This window comes from Phacochoerus africanus, chromosome 7 (genome assembly GCF_016906955.1).
Source record: "Phacochoerus africanus isolate WHEZ1 chromosome 7, ROS_Pafr_v1, whole genome shotgun sequence".
NCBI lineage: Eukaryota > Metazoa > Chordata > Mammalia > Artiodactyla > Suidae > Phacochoerus > Phacochoerus africanus.
The window spans coordinates 65,378,008-65,399,417 of NC_062550.1; the positions used below are offsets into that span (position 1 = coordinate 65,378,008).

At 36.4% G+C, this 21,410-nt stretch overlaps 1 protein-coding gene across 1 annotated transcript; it reads right to left on the minus strand.

Annotated features, from left to right (window-relative positions):
* Positions 1-562: 562 nt before the first annotated feature.
* LOC125131227 (natural killer cells antigen CD94-like) lies at positions 563-10,554 on the minus strand. Its single transcript, XM_047787556.1, has 7 exons — positions 10,364-10,554; positions 9,315-9,383; positions 8,962-9,054; positions 8,754-8,816; positions 7,082-7,233; positions 6,196-6,302; positions 563-5,221 (listed from the first exon to the last, which is right to left on the minus strand). Exons 1-7 carry the CDS (start codon positions 10,368-10,370, stop codon positions 5,107-5,109), a joined length of 606 nt encoding a protein of 201 aa, XP_047643512.1. The 5' UTR covers positions 10,371-10,554; the 3' UTR covers positions 563-5,106.
* Positions 10,555-21,410: the final 10,856 nt, after the last annotated feature.

A 21,410-nucleotide genomic window follows, 5' to 3' on the forward strand; every position in this document is an offset into this window, starting at 1 on the left:
AACAATGCCCGATTGTCAACCCACTGAGTGAGGCCAGGGATGGAACCCACAACTTCATGGTTACTAGTTGGATTCATTCTGCTGCACCATAATGGGAACTCCTAAAGACTAGTTTCCCTAGCGTGCATCATAACCATTCATTATTAGGCTGCAGCAAAATCTCTGTGAACACTTTGTATGTCTACTTGTAAACAATTTGAAAGTTATTGTACTCTGGAAATGCCGAAAGGACAGAGGACTTTTTACTTGCTTTCCTTATTGATTTTTATGGATTTTGGGAGGGTCAAGGGATATTTGGAATCAGGCAACCATCTTTGCAATATAAAACTGAGAATTTAGCTAGTATATCTATTAAAGTACCCTTTCTTTTAGATCTTTCCTTAAAATCTATTTAATACTCTTAACTAGTAAAACTGGTATAGAAAACTCATACGTTTTCAGTGAATAAGAACTCTTAAATATTAAGCCGAGGTGACTGTGTTCTCCATGTATGCATTTGCTTTCTTGTAGCCTTGGGTTATTTATCTAGTGTTTTAACAAACGGCAGGAGCCTATAATGACTGAAAAATGCAAGTCTAACAATTTTAATGCTGAACTGAGTAAACATATACAGGGGAAGAGTATCACACTGGATTTTACAATATGTTTTATAATAGCCAGTACACATGGATAATATAAGATACAACTGTTTTTATACAGCAAAATTTATAAGTACATTTATAACTGATAAGCTATAACCTGGAAAAGGATATAAGGCAAAATGTAGAGTAACATTGATTCTAGCCATTCTCCTTTTATACATTTTGACAGGGGTTGGTAAACTATGGGCTGTATATCAAATTTGTCCCACCATCATTTTTTTGTCAATAAACTTCTTTTGTAATACAGCCAAACCACTCATTTATGTATTAACAACATTTTCTTTTGTACTGCAATGACAGAATTGAGTAGTTTCAATAGAAATGGCCCACAAAGTTGAAAAATTTATTATTCAGTTATTTAGAGAAAATATCTCAACCTCTATACTAGGATATAAAGAGAAAAGTTCCAAATTTCCAAAAGTATGGAATGAAAACGGTGGTTTAAATGTTCCAAAGATTTCCAAGTTTAGATCACTGAAACAAATCCAAGTGCTCCAATGAGCATCCTCAGGGAAATTTTTAATAAAAGCAAATTATAGAGAGAAGAAGAGAAAGATCATTCAAAGAAACATCCAGGAACAAAGCCTACAGTTCTTGCCTGAAGACATGATTCATCATTTCTGGATGAAACTACCGTTATTTGTGCTGAGGTATGTGCGTTGAAACTGGGTTTCAGGAGAGCTGAGGCAGAAATTCCCTGCAGTGTCTGGTCACATAGCAAAGACAGAATATCTAATCAATTCCCTCAGTGTGAGTATCAATAAGCAAACTGATCATATAATTCCACTTGGATTTCTTAACTTAAAAAAATCATCATAAATCATTAATTAGTTGTTGGTTAACTCACTGCCCTTATCACGGCCAATAGTCAAAAATAAGTCTCAAGTATCTCTGGAGATAAGCAAAAGACTGTCTCAGTCCAGTCGTAAAATAACTCATTTTTATTAGGCAAATTTAGATGTCACTGGAATAAATAGAAAAAGATTACTTGCCCTAGAATATGTGAATCAGGAATATGTCATCAGGAATCAAAAAGAAGTATTTAAATTGAATATAACTATGAAGTAGCAGTTACGACACACTTTTGGATGTGTTAATAGTGTAGGCAGAGCTCTAAGATGACTTCCCCAAATAATTATGCCCTGGTGTGCACCTGTATAATCCCCTCCCCTCAAAGATCAGAGGGGCTTATAATATGATGGGATGCTTCTCTGTGATTAGATTACATTAAATGTCAAAGCCACTTTTCAGTTATAATTAAGGTCCCAAATGAGTCGAATTTTAGTTCATCAAAAGAGAGGTTATTATGAGTAGACCTGGCCTCATCAGGTGAACAATTTGAACAGCCCTAAAGACCATAAAGAGTCAAGGAAACTCTTCCCTGTCCCCTGTCCAGAAGAAGAAAGTAGCCCCAGTGTAACTTCCTATGGAGAGGGCAGGTTGTGGGTCTCAGTTCTACAACCACAAGAAGTGAAATTTCTGCCAGAAGCCTGAATGAGCTCTGAGTTTCAGATAAGGATGCAGCCCAGTCAAGACCTTGGTTCCATCCTTGAGCAGCCCTGAGCAAATTACAAAATTAAACCACACCTAGTTCCTTATCCATAGATAAAAGATAATAAACTTCCGTGCTGTTTTGAGTTTCTAAATTTAAAGTAATGTGGCACATATCTCACATTATATCATGGGTAACATTCAAAATAATAATGAGTAATGGGTAATGAATCTAAGCAGGGCCCTGTGGGGCTCTTGGGCACAAATGTTTGTGTACCCATTTCTCGTTTTTAGGGAATAAGCTTCAGCCCTCATGATCTTCCCTGGGTTCCAAAGGGCAGGTTCAAGCAGTTGATAACCAGGGAAGGAAGGGGATGCAGAGACAAAGGAGGAAGAACAGTCAATAAACAGTAGTGCTGCCTTGGGGCAGGGTCTTATCTCCCCTTCAAGGAAATATACATGACAAAATCTTTGACTTTTTCTGCAGAATTAAAACCCCCAACAAATGACACCCCTAGAGGAGGACTATCTGAAACCAATCCTGGGGCCACTAAACACCAACTGTGAAGAAGAATGAAAGCCTGCATCTACCTTGATCTTTACCTGTAGCCCTGTTTTCCACTCCCAAACTATAAAACCACTTCTTCCAAAGGAGGGCACAGTCTTTAAGGCATTAGCCTCCTATGACCTCCTTTGTCTGGCAAAGCAATAAAAACTTTTTTTTTCCCTCCTTCTCCCCAAACTCTGTCTCATGTTTCTATTCAGCACTGGCAGACAGAGGCCACATTTCAGCAATGGTAACACATACAAAATAAGAGGATGAAAATTAAGAATAAACCAACTCTTGGCAATATTATTTTGTAAATTGGGGAGGGGGCTTTTGCTCATTTCCTTACCGTCTTCCATTTTCTCTATATCCAACAATGAGATACTCACTTAACTAGAGACTTCCATTTATATTAGCACATTTCATAGCCAAAAGAAAAAAGAAAAAAAGAATAAGTATCTCTCCCTAGAGAATACGCAGAAATATGATGTCAGAGGGGAAAAACATATTTTACGTGAAACTTTTACATAAAAGAAAACTTTCCCTTCCCAAGAACCTCGAAGATATTTTCAGAATGAAGGAAAGCAGAATTCAGGTAAAAGTGGAAAGAAGAATAAAATGAAATTGTTTGGATGGTCTTGATTGAGTGTAACTAATATGCTGGGGCCAACTGAGAGATGGACATTTTACATGGGTGACCAGTATCCTTCCTGTAAGCCAGCATTTCCATCATCAATAGTGATTTTAGCCACCACCATCATTAACAATATTCCTTTGTTTCTATCACCTGCCCTTTATTGCAAAACTCCTATATATCCTAGCTCCCTCCTCACCTCCTTGGAGCTGTTTTCTCAGCGTTACTTGAAATGTTGCCCCCTGGGCTTAAGTCCTCAGTTTTGTCCATTGAATGAAACATAACTCTCAACTTTAGGTTGTGCCTATTTTTTCAGTCAACACATCTTCCAATTCGAGGGTCATTTTCCTTCATTTTCATCCCAGCTCCACCTTCCCAAAGGGAGGTCATGGCATCCATGCTAAACAGATACTTCTTATCTGCATAGCTAATTTTATTACAGTGTTATTGTAATGAGGGCATGATGAGCCACCAGTTACATTCAGATGCTGGAGATTCACACCCTTTCCCACTTTTCTTTGTCTGCCTCCGGGGCACTTATTACCCCCAAATGTGTGGCTTCCTGTGAGCCTGGAGGTTCCTGCTTTTCTTTGTCTGCCCACGGTCTCTGCCGTTTGCACAACGTGTGGTTTCCTGCCATCTGGTCCTATGCCCCCGCTTCTCCGCTCATACCTAACTATCTGCCTGCTGTAAAAAACAGAGATGTCAATACAATTTCTTAAGACGTATATCCAGTAGTTATTTAAAAAAGAGAATCGGCTTTTGATATGTGTTAATTTAGGAAAAATCGCCTCCAGATCATTGGCATCAGAACTCATTCTGTTCCCACTCCCTCTTTGACCCACTCAGAGACCCCCTTAATAAAATGGGCTGCTCGCTGTGCCCCGGAAAGGGTAATTGTTCAGTATTTGACACATTACTTACAGGAAAAGGTTTTTGGGATTGATTAGAGATTAAAATCTTCAATGCACATTTATATGCATAGAGTGACTTTTAAGAAAGATCTGTGAAGTAAAGAAATAGGTATTGTAACTTTATGTGATCAAAGCTTAGATTCTCCTTACCCTTGCAAAATCTGACAACAATCACGTGAGAATCATATATTTGGCCAAATACCTCCAATATTCTGCAGAACTCGGTAGCACGAAGAAAAGTTGCACACATGTTCTACCATCTGAAGATGGGAGATGCATGTGGGAAACTGTTATTTTGCAGTTTCAGCTCTCAATTAGGACATATAGATGTATAGATAGCCAGAAAGAATTAACAAAGAACATTAAAATTATTTTCACCTCTAGAAAAAAAGAAGAGGATGAAACTTCTCAATTCATTATGCCATATGAAGGACGGAAATAATGTTGCTATATATTATTAGGCATGAATTAAATTATATTTAAATTTCTTCAGAAACTTTACAAGACTGTATGCATAAAACTACTAAATTCAATATTTAGCATATATATAAAACATTTACAAATTATTTATCTTGACTATAATTTCGGGTGTAAGTACAGAAGTTTCATCAATTTTAAAACACACGGCAAAATAAAAAATGATAACTATGTATAGTGATGGTTATCAACTAGACTTACCGTCTAGTTATTGCTACACTGTACGTCTATAATGTTATGTCAATCACACAAAAAAATTTTAAACACAAGTTATCAAGTATATCAAAATTGTACAAAATGCAATTTGAAACATTTACAGATCCCAGAGGTAGACAGTAATAGTATGTTACCATTCTAAGTAATACTAGATTTTCATTCCCACTTCTTCTGCCCAAGAACCTCTTAACTAAGCTGTTGCTTGCAGATAAAAAGATGTCGACGTCCACAGTCTTCATCTAAACTATTACTCCTTGGGCTATAGATTATGCAGTTCTCTGTATTTACAAGGTTAGAGAATCTGCAATAAAGAAGACATGTTTAATATATAGAAAAAGGAAATGAGAATGTTCAAGGATGATGTTTTTGTTAAACGATAGAACATTTAAAAGTGTTTGAATGAGATATTACCACATTGCGTCATTATCTTATTTTCATTCAAGTCAGTTTGCACAGTTTTATAAAAACCCAGTAAGTGTTTCAATAATCAATAGCATAGAGGTCATGGATTTTCTATTTTTGCTGTTTTTAAATTTCGGTATGTTATATATTTCTATTGTGTTTGAAGATGTATTAGCTAATCTAGTCTGGGAAAAAGATCAGAGCATAAAATTTGTCATGAGGCTATGAATGAAAATGAGACTTGAAAATTACAAATATACAGAAAAGAAGCTTAGAATGATTGAAACATGAGAGAATGCTGAGAATTTGGGGATCCACCAGAAGAGGAAAATAATGGATACACTGTTTTCCCTGGACTGCTTCTGTGTATGTGAGACTCTGTACATGCTCATACATATCCAAGTGCTAGTATCAAGTCAGGGGGAAAAAAAGCATAGATCAATAGCTCTTTAGAGTTCCCGTTATGGAAAAATGGGATCAGTGGTGTCTCAGAAGCACCAGGACCAGGTTCCACCCCTGACCCGGCACAGTGAGTTAAAGGATCTGGTGTTGGTGAGGGCACAACTGCAGCTCAGATCTGATTCCTGGCCCGGGAACTCCATACGCCGCAGGGTGACCAAAAGTGGAAAACAACAACAACAACAAACCCTCTTTTGTATCATAAGTACACTAGCTTCATATTACTTTAGCATACATTTGGGTGTTACGGATGGGGCTAAAATTTTATTCTGTTGTATCCATTCTCTTTTCCATATTCTCATGCCCTCAGCGGGATATTTCAGCTAAAGAGTTCCTGGATATTGCATTTTCTGGTCAGCTCTAAAGATAAAGTAAAAATGGAACAGAAACAGGTTTTGACTGCCAGAAACTTACAGATCTTGGGATAGAGTAGAATTATCCTCCCAAAGCCAGGCATGATGCTCTTCACTGAAAGAGAGTCCAATCCAGTAAAAATGTGCACTGGAGTTCATAAAATCCTGCTTGGAAACAGAGACCAACATATTAACCTCTTTGGAATCTACTCTAAGAATAATGTACTTTCAAGAAGGTCAATGTCCAGCATCAGATTCAGCTTTTCAATGATTCAAAGTAAAATCATTCTAACTCCTAATTTAGGAGGGAGAGTCAGTCACATGCCTCATGTTTCTCATTCATCAGGTATATTCATTTCTGCAAAAAAAAAAAAAAAACCCACAAAATTTCACTTCTTGAGGAGATGAAAAATGTTATAAAGGAAGTTAGAGTTTTCATGGAACACTTCCTTCAGGGGATCAACAAAAGAATTTGATCTCAAATCAACATTATTTTAAGGGGTAAATCTTAGCACAGATTCTGCATGCAGATAGAGAAAATGTTCACCTTTTCTTAAGAAATGGGCACTCTTCACATTCATTTCACAATATATCCAAGATAATGATATCAATCAATGATAACAAAAGCTATATAGTTACAAAATAAGTTATAAATTCATTTAAAGAATTAAACATTCAAATTACTTTGAATAAAAACAATTACCTATTATTTATTACTTGAATTCTCTCTAAAAAGTTTCTTGTACTTTATCTGTCACATTCCTATAATGTAAATCTTTGAGAAAATTTGTGTAGATTTTATGAATGTTTCAAAGTATAGGAAATTAGTTCAAATATAAATATCCATTTACTGTCTGATTAAAGATTTAAATTAAAGTATTCCACTTACTTAGATAATATATTTTTCTAGATCAAAAAAATGTAGAAAATCAGAATTAAATACATGCCAGTTCATTTCTGTTTTGCATCTGAAGTATACTGGAATTATGAGAAATACAAAAATTCCTACTGTCTTTCCATGTTTTTGATTCATTAGAAATGAAATAACAGTTACATTGGTACCCAATCCACTTCTCTTGGCAAGAACAGCAGTCAGATCCTAAAAGAAAAAATAAAACATGCCTGATGACATTGGAGATTCAATTTTTTTTTTTTTTGGCTGCATCCATTTTCCAGTGCCATTTTCTCATTCAAAAATTATTTTTTTATACAAATATTCTTTGAGAATTCACTACATACACCACTGTTCAGGGGATATTAATGTAAGTAGTGAATGAGTCAGATGTGACTGTTTTTCCTCATGGAGATTATATTCTAGAGATAGAGATAAAATTATACAAATTTAATCTTTTAAGAATTATATTTAAGGATAATTGGGGTAGGTATACACAAGACATTCAGTTGTTAAAATGTCATGTAGCAGTGTGTAGGATGAGGGGTGGCTAGAAGAGCCTTTGGTGAGGAAATGACCCAAAACTGATCTCTGTGGTGTTATTAAAAGTAAACTAGATGAAAGAGATAGTTAAAGGAAGAAAGTATCTTAGCATATTTTCCGAGTCAGTAAAGAATTCCATATATTTTATTTTCAAAATGAAGATAAATAAAGCCCAACCAACCAGTTTACTAGTGACGGTGTCCTCAATATTTACTCTTCTCACTGATAAAAGCCATAACACAGGGTAGGCACTCAGATCAGCCAAATGAACAGTGCTTATGTCATAGAGTAGAAGAGTGGTTACCAGGGGCTGGAATGTGGGGGAAATGGGGAGGTGTTGGTCAAAAGAGTACACACACCCTTCCAGGGAGAAGATGAATCCATTCTGGGGATCTACTTCACACCACTGTAATTAGAGTTAATAGTACTATATTATCTACTTGTGACTTCCTTCAAGAGTAGCTCTTACATTTCTCACCATAAAGTGAAATGGTAATTACGTGACATGATGGAAATGTCAGGTAATTCTATGGTGGTGATTATATTGTAATGGGTATATCAAATAAATATACTGCACACTTCGAACTTAAGCAAGGTCCTTTGTCAATTACATCTCAATAAAGCTGGGAAAAGGCTAAGGGAAAAAAATATTTGAATGAAGTGCTATATGAACACAGAAAATGGTGACATGACTTGGAGAGCGCTTGGGGAAAAATACATTTAACAACTTGGGCTTTAAGCTGATTTTCACTGGTTATGAAGAGTTCAGAATTTAAGAAATCTCTGTGCTGCTTTCTCAGTTATGGAAGAAACAGACGTAAAGGTAAAGAGATTAAAAAAAAGTATAGGTTATGTGCAAACACAAGCAAGTTATTAGGGTTAGCTATGATATTGACCATAATTCATTTTTTATTAGTTACTTAAACATGAGCACTCCCATAGGAAAATATACGTCATTTCAGGATATAAAAATATTTTCCCTATTATTTAAATATATAAATGATATACATTTGATACAATTTAATAAATTATGAAATGAACAATGAAATGATACTATCCTACAATCATCAGATAAACTTTTATGACTAAGTGTAATATTCTATCATGCTTCTGTGTAAGAAAAACAAGAAACTGTCTATTTCATGCTCTACCAACACTAAAGTTTTCCAAAGTTCAGAACCTACCTTCCAGGGGATCTGTGGAGGGTCCTGGAGAGAAAGTTGGTTGAACATTTTGTTTATTAAATGCTGTAAGAAATGATTTGAAATTTACTTAAGCAGACACAGGCTTATGAAATAACAAAATATTCCACATAAGTAAATTAAAACCTTTATTGTAAAATAGTTTCATTTCAGTTTTGATCTTTATATAGTCTTGACTAGAAAAACTCACAATTTTTCAACAAAATTCCCAAAGCGGCCATCAACAAAAGGCATATTACTCCTAAGACACCAGAAATCAACCTCCATGCAGTGGTCTGAAAAGCTGTAAAGAAAGAAAGGTAGTGTAATTATTTAAAGAACAAACACAGGAGGTGAGGTTCTCAAAAGTAGAAATCAATGACAGAATCCAAAAAGTTCTTTGGTTTGATAACCCAATCATTTTGCCAAGGAAACATGGTAAAATGAAGACATTCCATTCAGAAGTCCACCCAAGACCAAAACTGATATATGTACTTTATTCTTCAGTGAGATTATCCATACCCTTTCCTCCTTATCAGCCCTGTCTCAATAAAATGTATTTACCATTTATGTTTTGCATTTGAAAGATCAGCTTAGAGACAGGTAGTAAGAAGAGATCAAGGGTATCAAGTTCTGAAGATAACAAAAACAAACAAAAAAATCACGAGATTAGAGTATAATCCCCATGATCCCCTTTAAGTAGACAAGGAAATTCAGGGTCCATTAATCATGTTATTTTCTCAAGGTATCAAAGGTATTAAGTATCCAAGTCAGAAATCAAATCAAAATTTGTCTAGACTCAGAGTCTTTCATTTAACATACTCTCTCATGGTCACAAAGACCACTTGAGACTATGCCTTCTGCTAAACTCGGTGTCAGAAATGTTAGGCTGCTCACAGCCTTGTAGATGCTGCACCTGGAAAAGAAGACACAGGAATATTCTGGACTTGATGTGATGAGAGGTTCCCCAATCAACCTACTCATAATACTCTACCTACTAGACTCCTTTCACATACAGTGAATTATGATACACAAGCAATCATTTTTTACAAGAACCATTTTTTTATAAACATAATATTTTCTCATACCCAAAATCACTTGCTTAAAGGCAATCCTAAAACAATCCAACCGCAGGAGAGTCTGTATTAACATTTGGACTTTCCCAAAGAGGGTTGTCATTAACAACAGTTCAGTAAGTTAAACGAGAATCTGAATGGTTTGGGGATGTCACAACCCAAATGGTAAATTAGAAACAAACAAAACAAAAAAACTTTTAAACATCGTGTGGTCAATATTTAACATTTTATACTTATTACCATCTTAGAATTATGTTTATATTTTTTCCTGGCAAACTCAGAACCCAATCAGAATTTAGAGCTATCTCTGTCAGAATCCACCCTTTAAACCCGCTGGAAATGCTTCACAAAGTCATTGCCAAATTACAGAATGAAGAATCAGAAAAATGAAATTAAAGTAGAAAGGGCTGATACATGGGAAATTGAAAAACGTCCACTTTTTTTCCCCTTAAAGCATTGCCTGAAATTAGCTATACTCATGAGACATCATTCCTGGTTATTCTTATTTTTTAACTTTATGACTTGGGCTGCACGTACCTGCCATGAGAAATGATGTCCCAAAGTTGATTCAGGAAAGACAATGGGCTTAGATCACGGAGCTGAGCTGGAGGCTAAGGACCCCAAAAATTGTGTATGAAGAAATTTAAAAGTAAAGAAAAATTGTGTATTTAAGTGTGCTTGAATCATCTGTCGATGAGACATGGATGTGTAGTATGAACAAGAAGCAGTAAATCACTTATCTTCTAAAATGTTTCTGGAACCGCAGTACAGGAAATTCTCACTGAACTTGCGTAATGAAAACCCTTTGACTATCACAAAAGAAGGTGAGAGGGAGGTTTTTTTTTTAATATTTAAACATCAAATCATCTTTTGAAATTTACTTAGTATAACAAAATTCCACACAGGATTTTCCTTTTTAATAATGAGAAATACTTATTATTTACCTGTGCCAAACACAGTTCAAAGCACTCAGCATACATTAGTTCATTTATCTCTGGAAATGACTAATAATAAAGATATACAAACATACTCATTTTACTGATGAGAAAACCAAGGCATAGTAAAGCTAAGTACTTGACCAAGGTCACATAAGCCGGAAACCTAGGTAGCCTTTTTCCAGAGCATACATAGGATATATTTCAAATCAAGCCTATCTCTATGTTTTGTTAATTTTCATTTATTTTCTTTAGTACAGAGTGGTTGGTATTTCCATCTCTCATTCTGTGCTTCTGATCCCTGCCTCATTAATCCAGATATGGAAGGCAAAGACAAAAGGTAGAACCAGAGAGACTTCCCATGCCTGTTCCATGCACGCACACACACACACACCCACCCTATGCTCTACAATTGCTTCATCTGTTCTAAGCTCACACTTAGTACCTCATTCACCTTGACTTAAATGTTTCTTTTAATACTTAACTCCATCATGTTCTGTCGCCTTAGTCTTTAACATGACTGCAGCTGCTCTACTGTCCTTATTTTTAACATTGTTATAATTGTTTACTGTGTTGTCTCATTCAGATAATATACCAACAGTTCTATTTACAAATTTTTGTCCTCAGGAGTTCCCATCGTGGCGCAGTGGTTAACGAATCCTACTAGGAACCATGAGATTGCGGGTTCGGTCCCTGCCCTTGCTCAGTGGGTTAACCATCCGGCGTTGCCGTAAGCTGTGGTGTAGGTTGCAGACGTGGCTTGGATCCCGCGTTGCTGTGGCTCTGGCGTAGGCTGGTGGCTGCAGCTCTGATTGGACCCCTAGCCTGGGAACCTCCATATGCCGCGGGAGCGGCCCAAGAAATAGCAAAAAGACAAAAAAAAACAAAAACAAAAACAAATTTTTGTCCTCTGAAGATTAACCCTAATAGTGGGAACTTCAGGTGTGGAGCAATAGGCAGAATAAGAGAACAGAGACCTTGATCTATGATAAAGTGTCTAGAAATACAATCTACCATTCATCTCCACACAAAAATAGATTGCCAACTTTTTCCTTGTTGTTGTTATTTATATTGTTTATTTTGAAGCATTATAATAGTACCGTAGATGAACCTTTTTGTAAAAGACAGGCCTTTCAAGCAAAAATAGAAGAAGAAGAAAAGCAAAACCAAGCCCTGTGATTTGATTTCTTGATTTCCTGAAGTTAAAAGGTGTCTGTCTTTTAAATTTGCATGGTGGGTGTCGGGCTGCTTTCACTGAATCACTGAAACAGCTAATATGTAAATCTTAAGTGGAGAATGTAAACATGAAAGTTTTTCATCCAGATTTTATGCAAATCTAAGTCAAGTGGTGATTTGTAAATGATCCTGGGCCTTCTTGAAGTCTTTTTTTTTTTTTCCTTCAGTTTAACCTTGTACAAAGCTGGACTAGGAAAAAGCGGCCTAATTTTGCTTATTTTTTGGCCCATGTAAAATTGCCTTAACTAAATAGGAGTGCAGGATTTTGTTTTCAGCTTTATTTTGAGTTGATTCAAATTTTGACAGAATATATTATAAAAGATTATTATACTTCCCACTCTAACAGACCATCTTCTTTCAGAAGTCATTCTAAGTTTTCAGAAGCAGGCTTAGAGTTTACATCGATCATTCTGTCTCTCTTTCTTTCTCTCTTTTTATTTTAGTTCCCTGATTCAAAAGTAAAAATCTGTCAAAGATGTGTTCAGTTCAAGAACTCTAGGCTCGGGGAGTTCCCGCTGTGGCACAGTGGTTAACGAATCCAACTAGGAACCATGAGGTTGAGGGTTCGATCCCTGGCCTTGCTCAGTGGGTTAAGGATCCGGCGTTGCCGTGAGCTGTGGTGTAGGTCGCAGACGCAGCTCAGATCCCGTGTTGCTGTGGCTGTGGTGTAGGCCGGCAGCTACAGCTCTGATTGGACCCCTAGCCTGGGAACCTCCATATGCCACTGGAGCGGCCCAAGGAAAGGCAAAAAGGGAAACAAACAAACAAACAAACAAAACACACAAAAAACCTCTAGGCTCAAGTCACAAATAAAATAACTGAATACACACATGAATGCATGAACACAAGATATACATAGAAGGATGGATAGATAGATAAATAGAGAGATGATATATAGTGATATGTGATATGTACATATATATGTTATGTGCATATGTATAAAACATCTTTTAATTCTTTCTGAACTATTAACCCTGATTGATTGATCCCTTTTTGTGCATAGGCAGGTGACTTGTTTTGTGCCAATTTCCCTGTCACTTATTTCCACTTGGAGCAGAAGTTATCATTGCCCCACCCACATCCCTTGTGGTATTTGTAAACTATGGCCAATCAATATCTGCAACTCCATGTCTGCAGACTTTTTCCTCCTGAACTGCTGAAAGCCCTGCTGCTCTCACATAGGACTCTCCGGAAGTGCTGAGGAGCCCTCATCTAGAGGGCCCTCCACCAATGGGTCTCAGGATTGGGTGTAGTCCAGTAACCTTGACTCAAATGGGAGGCAATTTTGAACATTGTGTTTTTCTCCATTTCCCAGAATCACTCAATAGTGTTAGGCTCCAGTCTCTTCTAGTTAAGCATCTAGATTAAGAGTATGAACTTTAATGTGTTCTGCCTTTCCTTTCCTGTATTAACACCCCCTTTCCTAGTTTTATGTAAATATATTCCAAATAAAATTTTCATTTCAACCTTTATCAGGGTCTGCTGCATAGAGAACCCAGGCTGAAATTCCTTTGAAATGTTCAACTCCACTTATAATGTTTGTTTTTGATGTTAGGTACCGTTCCAGAGGAGATGCCCCTCTCTTTGTATGAACTCTTCTTCCACTGCAGGAAACTACAATTTTTCTCCCTTGTAATTTACTACTGCCTTTGCAAGCAAAAGCAAAAGCAAAACAAGTGATAACTCCAATAACTAAAAGATCATTCAAACCCAAACAAAGAGCTGGGGAAAATAAAGGACTGTCCATTTAAAATATCAAAAGTGAGATCTTTCCCCTATCTAGCAATGTAGAACTAAAATGTTCCAGAACATGGTCATAGTATGCCTTCCAATGACCCCAAGTGGGAATATTATTTTGATCTCACTACCTGGAAAATGTGTGCATTCTCTGAGTGGAAGGAAAGTTGCTAGCGTCAGGTTGCAAACTATTCTCCTTTTAAGGGGTAGGGAGGGCTTCTTGAGAAAGAAAAAAAAAAAAGGATTCTGACCTGGTAGAATCTCCTTGTGTAAACACAGGTTAATGACAAACCTAATAGCAAAGACTAGTGGGCTTTGCTTTTCAAAATCCTGATCATGGACTGTTTTTAGCAGGATGTATTAGATTGTTTAACATTGTTTATGGTCAAAATAAAACAAAGCAAGAGATGGAATTGGGATCTCTAAGTTTATAGAGCATGGCATCCTAGAAAATGTCTCAGAACCCATATAATCATCTGAGTATGAAATGATGTATTATGACCATAGTATCTCCTTTTGTGTATGTGATGCAGCCACAAGTGTTTTTTGGAGACCTTGCTGATCTCTTAGTCTGGAACACACTACATCTCAAGGTGGAAGGGAAGGACCTGGCCAGTGGCATTAGCAAGAAGGAAGAAACCGGACTTCTCATGGCTTTGTCTGTACCTCACAGTGATTTTATCACTGAAATTACTAGTAAAGCCTATTACTGGGTAAAATCTCCAAGGTTGCTTGTGAGTCTGATTTAATGATTCAATTCTTTGTGCTACCTTCTTCAGGAACCAGTAAAAATTTGCCCACAGAGATCAGGAGAAACATGCATACTATTATGTGTACATAATTAACCCCCCGCCCACCCCTGACTCATCTTCCCTTGTGGCAGAAGTTATCATTGCCCTTTTTGTATCCCCAGGAACTCTCATTGTACACAGACAGATTTCTGCATCCCCCGTTCCCCCAGTTTTCCTTTTCCCCCAAGATGTGCTGAAAGCACAGGAACCTCACAGGACTTGCATATAAATATCCCAGGTCCCTTTGCTTGTCTCACATGCTGGGACTATCTGCAGCAGCATGTTTGCAAAAAAAGAAATGTGTGAAAAAAGTGTCACCCATCCCTAAGACAAAGAAAAATTCTCTTGGCCTGAGGAAAGGAGAATAAGCTAGTTGGTGCCCTGGCAGAGGAGGCAGGAAGATAAAAATGAGGTCAGAAGGGCAAGGCTGTGTGTTACTGAGAGGAAAGAATGCATTGTGAGCGGGAAGGTTGCTTTGGGCAACCCTCATCTGCCACTCAAGCCAGCATTTCCTTCTTCAATATCTTGAGTCATAATAGCAAATGGATAAACATCTGAAAATGATTCACCCTCTATGTGGGAAGGTATCATGCATTTCCTGCTCTCAAGATGTATTCTAGCTATTCATCTTATTATCATCTGGAGACAATATCCCCTTGAAAGAGACAGCATCTATCCTATTTAACACCATCAGACATCCCTGTTTCTTGCAATATCCGAAAATCCTTGTAAGTCCTCAGCATTAATAATAAGAATAAGATTAAGAATAAGAATAAAACAGAATGGAACCCTAATGATCAGTTAGAAAAGAATATTTCTGAATATTTACTAGGTTAGACAAAAAAAGGACCAATATTTCACCCTGGGCTGATAATATAATAAACACCTTCTATCCTTTTATAGAGAAAACTAATGAAAGTAGAAACATCAGAAAGAGAATCAGCTGCCCCTTGGAGCAGGACGGGAGTGAGGACAGACAGGAAAAATAATTGTTGGTTTTCATAATAAGATCTTCCGTACTGTGGAATTTTAAAGCATATGCATGTTTTGTTTCTGCAGAAAAATAGTTAAGCAAAAAAAAAAAAAATTAAACCTCCAAGAAACATAATTCATAGCTTATTTTAGACTTGATATATTTTGAAAGATGGCATTTTCTTTCTTTTTTTTGTCTTTTTTTTTGTCTTTTTGCCTTTTCTAGGGCCACTCCCTCGGCATACGGAGGTTCCCAGGCTAGGGGTCCAATTGGAGCTGTAGCCGCCGGCTTACACCAGAGCCACAGCAACGTGGGATCTGAGCCGCATCTGCGACCTACACCACAGCCTCACAGCAACGCCAGATCCCTAACCCACTGAGCAAGGCCAGGGATCGAACCCTCAATCTCCTGGTTCCTAGTCGGATTTGTTAACCACTGAGCCACGACGGAAAGTCCAAGACGGCATTTTCTAATCTGCATCTGTTATCATATAACAAGTTTATTTTTCCTAATTCTCACTTTAGTCAAGAATAAAAACGATTTGGATTTGACGGTCACATTGTCTATCTTAAGAAATAAATTATGGGGTTTATCCACATTGGCACATTGTATGGTGAAATGGTGAAATCAAATCATATACTCTTCAATTGTATTATTAGTGCTTAAACTATACAATTAGGTGCAAAATAAGAATACTGATCCCAGTTTCTTAAGATATATGTATAGCATTATGAGAAACCATGGCTTCAAAGCAAGCCTCAAATTAAGTTTAATAAACTATCATAAAATAAGGAAATTGTAAAAATAATTTTTCTTAATCTTAATATTTCATGTAGATATGTTTAATCAACAATACACATGTTCAAATGTACTTTATGTATTATAAGATAAAACATACATTGATACAGTTCATGTCTTCTAGAGGTAGAGAAATAAGCATGATTTATTAAAATGTAAGAGGTTGCAGTTTTAGTCAGATGAGATTTGATTTTTTTCTAAGTAAACAGTTAAATAAGCCATTTCTTACAAATAGAGTAGTTTTGGTTTTAAGATTCCCCTTTTCCTATACTTTACAGGACGAAAGTAAAGAGGTTTCATGTGTGTGTGTTTGTATGCACATATCAGTATACAAATGGGCATAAGTCTAAAATACTTACGGGCACAGGAACATGCTTTGAACCTACCAGGGTAATCTAAGTGGAGATGAACCATTATCCTGTTTCTCTTCCTTTTCTTCTCTCAAATTTCACACAGATTTCAGATCTGAATCTGTTACCAATCCACTCTGTTCCAGAACAGTGTCACAGAGAAGGGAGAGACAACATCAGAATGAAACGAAGAAAGAACTCATAATAAAATTAAAATTGAGCATGGTTTTATAGAATTAAATAGACTTGGAAGTAGGGAAGTGTGTTTACTATAAAGTGAGAAATAGTTAACAGAACTGCCTCATATCAAAACCTAAATAATAAACAATTCAACAGACATGTTTTCTCTTCTTAGTCTTTTATTTTTTCTTTTTATGACCACACCTGAAGCATATGGAAGTTCCTAGGCCAGAGGCCAAATCAGAGCTGCATCTGTAACTTATGCTACAGCCACAGCAACATCAAATCCTTAACCCACTGAGAGAGGCCAGAGATGGAACTCGCCTCCTCTCAGAGACAAAGTCGTGTCCTCAACTTGCTGAGTCATAATGGGAACTCCTCTTCTTACTCTTTTTAAAAATAAAACATTCATGCTGAAAAGTAGTAAAAGCACAAAAACTTTATCAGAGGTAACCAGCCATGTTACTACTATCCCAGTCAAGAAATAGAAGATTTCTAGCACGTTCAAGGTTTTCCCTCATTTAACCTTCTAGGGACTACCCTCTTTCTCCTTCCAGATATGACCACCATTTTGACTTCTCACACTATAGTTTAGTTTTGCCTCTTTTTTCTTTTGCTCAAGTTCTTGTGAGAATCATCCAAAATTTCCACTGACTGACTTACATCTACGGGGCTCCAATTTGGAAACGAAGGTGGGGCCAATTTTACTCAAAATAAAATGGCTAGCAATGATTATCCAAAGGAAATTTTGAGACACTGAACTTCTAGGATGACCTTTGGGAAAGGGATGACCCCTTTCAATAATGTTTCATGTTTGCTTTTGGTTTTGTTTTGCTGTGTTCTTAAGATTGGTCTTTCGCAATGACTCTACCGCTGATCTCCACGTCCAAGTTTACAGTGAACAGTATACACTTTTTACAGTTTAGAGTTTTTACAGTGAAAAGATGAGAATAACCTTTTGTGTACCAATTGTACTCAATTAGAGTACATATTTGGGAATGCAGTGTTTAGAAATCTTCAAGTCCAAATTCAGCCAGAAAGAGTGTTATAATAGAGGAGTAATGAGTTCCATGAGCTTTGATTTGAAAACATTTAGCACATCCACAGTCTCTGAATTACAATTTCTGGTTTGGAATGAACCTTTTGTTGAAGAATATAACAGAATTTACTTTAGTGAAAGAACTAGAGTGCAGCTAAGACTTAGGAAGCACAAAAAAATGAGGATGGCTAGTGCTTATACCGAGGGAATAAATATACAGTTGTCTGTTAACCTTTCTTTTTTTTTTTTAACTTTTTATTTTGAAATGAATATAGATGGGCAGAAAGTTGCAAAATTAACACAGAAACTCCAATGGTAATATCATAACTAGAATACACAGTCAAAATCAAGACATTGACATTGGTACAATCTATAGCTCTTATTCAGGCTTCACATGCATATTATCTGCTCATGTGTGTTTTGTGTGTATATAGTTATATGAAATTTTATCACATGTGTAAATTCATGTAAAAACACCATTACACAATCTGCTTTTATATTCTAGAAAATAATTACCACCAATTATTTTGTTACTCTGAAGTAAGGTTGTTAAAGGCAAAACAAATAACTGAAATTTTATCTTTGTTTCCCAATTTTCATTTCATGAATTGGTTCAGTAGGGGAGAATTTTAACATTTATTGAGCCCACAAAACATGTTTATTCTAATGCTTAATGTCTAGGTCTCATACACATTAATTCAATGACTATATTCAATCTTAAAGAAATATTTTGGTATTCCCCTATTTCACTGCTGCAGAAATTTATTAATATACCAGGAATTCTCTGTGCAGTATTTTCTTTAATATAAAGATTACACAAGTATACCTAGCAATAGGAAATTCTTTCAGTTTCTCACACCTCTGAAGTATCTTGTACTACCTAGAATTAAAGAGCCTGACAACATTTACACTTGAGTAGCCAACTTCTTACTGGTCATTCATTTCCACTGATGGAATTTTTCTAAGAGGTGATTAGGGTTGGCCTTTAAAATATCCTGCTCTGACCTTTTCTAAGAAGTTAAGGCGATCACATTGTGGTTGCAATCAAGTGAGAACTATTTATCGTGGCTGAGAATCTGATTTTCAGTTCTTATTCAATTTTATTACTTTACTTTGATCTCTGACACGTTACCCAGTATCTTTATAATTATATTAATGGATTTGGATACTGTATTTTTGTTTTGACAAGTATGGTACCATCTTATAGTTGCAATTTTAACTGAAATTTACACATTCAATCATGGATATTGACCAGAAACATAACATAAGAAAGTGTTCCTTTTTTGACATGAAGTTTATTTTGATTAACCAAAAGTACTGCTTCCCATAAAAATAAACAGATTAAAACTAGTAATAAATACATAGCAGCAACCTATTCTTCATCTGGTTCAGGAAAAGCTTACTCAGATTCAAATGGAAGAAATAAAACAAGGTGACAATTTCAGACTTCTCTCTAGATCTTTCTCAGCACTTGACTCTACCTAATAGCTATTTTATGAAATGAGGTGTCCTTGGAGAAAAAAAGAAGCACTCAAACAATGGTGATTTAACTGGTAACATACATTTTGGATAAAACATTGGCATGCTCTGGTTGTTTAGGGTTGGGAATAGTTTATAAAAACTAGAATGAAGAAAATGCACAATTTGTGTCAAAATTTCTTAACTTCAGCCCTCCATGTACATTTCTTCTAATTGATAAGTCCCATTGCCTGAAAGTTAAGCCAATGTGTACCAATTTCACGGAAGAGCTGTAATAAGCTTGCTCTGCCTGCTGTTGTGGCTGCAGTGTTTGTGGTGAACTGTTGGAGGCCCTTTGGGTTCTCACTCAAATAACAAACAGAAGGTGACAAATTGGTAACTTTTTGAAATCTAAAACTCAAGTTTATTTTGTTTTGTTTTTTTACTAAGTATCATTAAAATGGCACTGAGTCTCTTTCTTGGTCTTTAGGCAAAAACATTTATATTGAAAAACTCTGTGATCAGTATCTGTTGATGAAATGGGCATTAAAAAAAAGGCAGGGTAAATAAAAGAATTCTCTAAGAATACTGAGATGCGTCTCCAAACAGGAGATTATTCCGATCAGCAAAAACCTGTCAGTCTCAAGAACTCAATTTTTAACTTTTGTGCTAAACTCTTATCCAGTGGTGAATGTCAATTTACACATTTTTGAGCTCAGCTAGCCAGAAATGAATCTGAGAAAAGACATTCACATGAAAGATTATTGTTAAAATTTTGTAATTCACGCTTTAATTCTTTTTTTTTTTTTCCTTTTTTTAGGGCCACACTTGTGGCATATGGAAGTTCCTAGGCTAGGGGTCGAATCAGAGCTATAGCTGCCAGACTACATCACAGCCACAGCAATGCAGGATCTGAGCTGGGTCTGTAACCTACACCACAGCTCATGGCAATGGCAACAGTGGATCCTTAACCCACTGAGTAGGACCAGGGATTGAGCTCACGTCCTCACGGATGCTAGGGCGATTTGATGCCACTGAGCCAGGAGGGCAACTGCTACCCTTTAATTCTTTAGTTGAGAGGTAGTCTAAAATTTATTTTATTTATAGTATAGAATAATTATCCATAAAATAGTAAAACAATTTTGGAGTTTTTGCTAGTTTTGTGTTAGATATTTTTCATAATTTATCTCATTTAATCTTCACCCCATGTTATTTATAGCATTATTTCTTAAATTTCATAGTTGAAGACAAGGCACAGGATTATCAAAGAAATTTGCTCAAAGTCAATTGACTAGCAATGGCCAAATAGTCTCGCTGAGTTTTGTTGACCTCTAACAGATAAAAATGTAAAGAGTTGCTTTGTTTAATTGTAAGAGAATGTATGTTATTTTGTTTCAATTATCCTGGTAATTTTGAGTCTTTATTTGGTTTTTAGAACATAAATAACCACAGATGTACTGGGGATTATTACATAAAAATACATATATATATATATGAATGTCATTATTTTTATGGACAAAAGAGTAACTTCTGCCCCATACTGGGCACTAACTGTCCAGTAATGAAATAGGACAAACGCCACAAATGTTACGTGCTACAATTCAAAGGAAATCAGTGGTACTAAAATGCACATATTATCCCAGACTTTGGTTATACTGTAGACAGGCATGCTTTGCTAGACACAACTGAAGTCACTGTAGATAGTGCTACAGAGAAATGATCCTGGTTTCACTTAGATTCATATTTATAGAGAGGCTGTAGATGCCAGGAGGCATCTAACTTGAGCTAGTCCATTGGGTCATACAGGAGCCTAACACTTGGAAAAAATACTTATAATGCTAAGTGAAAAAAAGTCAAAACTTAAAAAAACCCAACTATCTTTATCTCAGACACAAACTGAGTAAATGATTTATACACTAAAATGTTGATTCCGGGAGTTCCCGTCGTGGCGCAGTGGTTAACGAGTCCGACTGGGAACCATGAGGTTGCGGGTTCGGTCCCCGCCCTTGCTCAGTGGGTTAACGATCCGGCGTTGCCGTGAGCTGTGGTGTAAGTCACAGACGCGGCTCGGATCCCGCGTTGCTGTG